Source organism: Octopus bimaculoides, chromosome 14 (assembly GCF_001194135.2).
Source record: "Octopus bimaculoides isolate UCB-OBI-ISO-001 chromosome 14, ASM119413v2, whole genome shotgun sequence".
Taxonomy (NCBI): Eukaryota; Metazoa; Mollusca; class Cephalopoda; order Octopoda; family Octopodidae; genus Octopus; species Octopus bimaculoides.
Genome location: NC_068994.1, coordinates 16320291 through 16321521, shown reverse-complemented (window position 1 = coordinate 16321521; position 1231 = coordinate 16320291). Strand labels below are relative to the sequence as shown.

Below are 1231 nucleotides of genomic sequence, written 5' to 3'. Positions count from 1 at the left end.
AGAGAGAGAGAGAGAGAGAGAGAGAGAGATTCAAGGTGTTGGAAGATCTCATTGTCAACAGCTGTCTTTATTATCTTTTAGATAATAGAAATAAGTGTGACAGGATATTTGGAACAATAAGAAATGGGTTGTCTTTTAGGGAACAGGACACACTGTAGTTTCCAAAGATTAGAATATATTTCTGTTGAGAAGAGGAGAGATAGAGGCATTTGGTGTGTATAAGGGTCAGTTCTGGTGTGCAATGTTTGATAGTAATGGAAGGGACATTGCCAGGACTGGTGGTCTTGTTGGTTTGAAGGAACCACAGGTATTTTCACACTTGCTATGTCGGAATGCAAGGTGGAGGATCTGGTGGCATGGAAGACGAGAGATTTCAAGGAGATTTATCAAATGTCTGCTGGGTTGAGTTGAATGCAAAGTGGTCATGAAGGTAGAAGCTTTCTCCATGGAAGGTACTGCTCATAGGAGCATCATTGTTTAGAAGTGGTGATAAAGAGGATTCTGGAAAGTTAGGGTCAAAAGAATCAGTTGCAGTTTGGGAGGCAGGTGAAGTTTTGGGGTGTGTGATGCATGAGGTCATTCTTTACAGTTTGGGTTGCAATCTTGAAAAATTTGTAGTATTGGCCAATTTCAGTCTCATACTTATTTTATTAATCTTTATTTGTTGAACCACTAATTTATGTGACATAAAGGGGTACAAATATGAGCACACATACACATATATCTGATGAGCTTCTGCATAGTTTCCATCTACCAAATTCCTTTAAAAAAAAAGCAGTGGTAACTATGAAGATTAAATCTTGTTAAAAATATCTGATTTATAGTCACTATTACTGGAAAAGCCAATGTTTTTACCTTTCCATTTCCCATTCTTGTGAGAACCTTGAACCAACATTCTAAAAGATTTATTAAATGCTTGCAGCATTTGGAAATGATTGTACACTAAAACCACCTTTAATCTTTATGTCTTTGTTTCTATACAAAGTAGTGGAGGCGCAATGGCCCAGTGGTTAGGGCAGTGGACTCGCAGTCATAGGATCGTGGTTTTGATTCCCAGACCGGGCGTTGTGAGTGTTTATTGAGTGAAAACACCTAAAGCTCCACAAGGCTCCAGCAGGGGATGGTGGCAAACCCTGCTGTACTTTTCCACCACAACTTTCTCTCACTCTTACTTCCTGTTTCTGTTGTGCCTGTAATTCAAAGGGTCAGCCTTGTCACACTGTGTCACGCT

The 1231-nt window shown here is 39.6% G+C and overlaps 1 protein-coding gene across 1 annotated transcript in view; it reads left to right on the top strand.

Annotated features, from left to right (window-relative positions):
* Nucleotides 1-1231, top strand: part of LOC106867680 (dynein axonemal heavy chain 6-like) — a 319316-nt gene that overhangs the window by 54882 nt on the left and 263203 nt on the right. The window contains exon 19 of the mRNA XM_052973027.1: nucleotides 193-307. Coding sequence (XP_052828987.1) covers nucleotides 193-307 — 115 coding nt within the window. The remainder of the gene's footprint in view (nucleotides 1-192; nucleotides 308-1231) is intronic.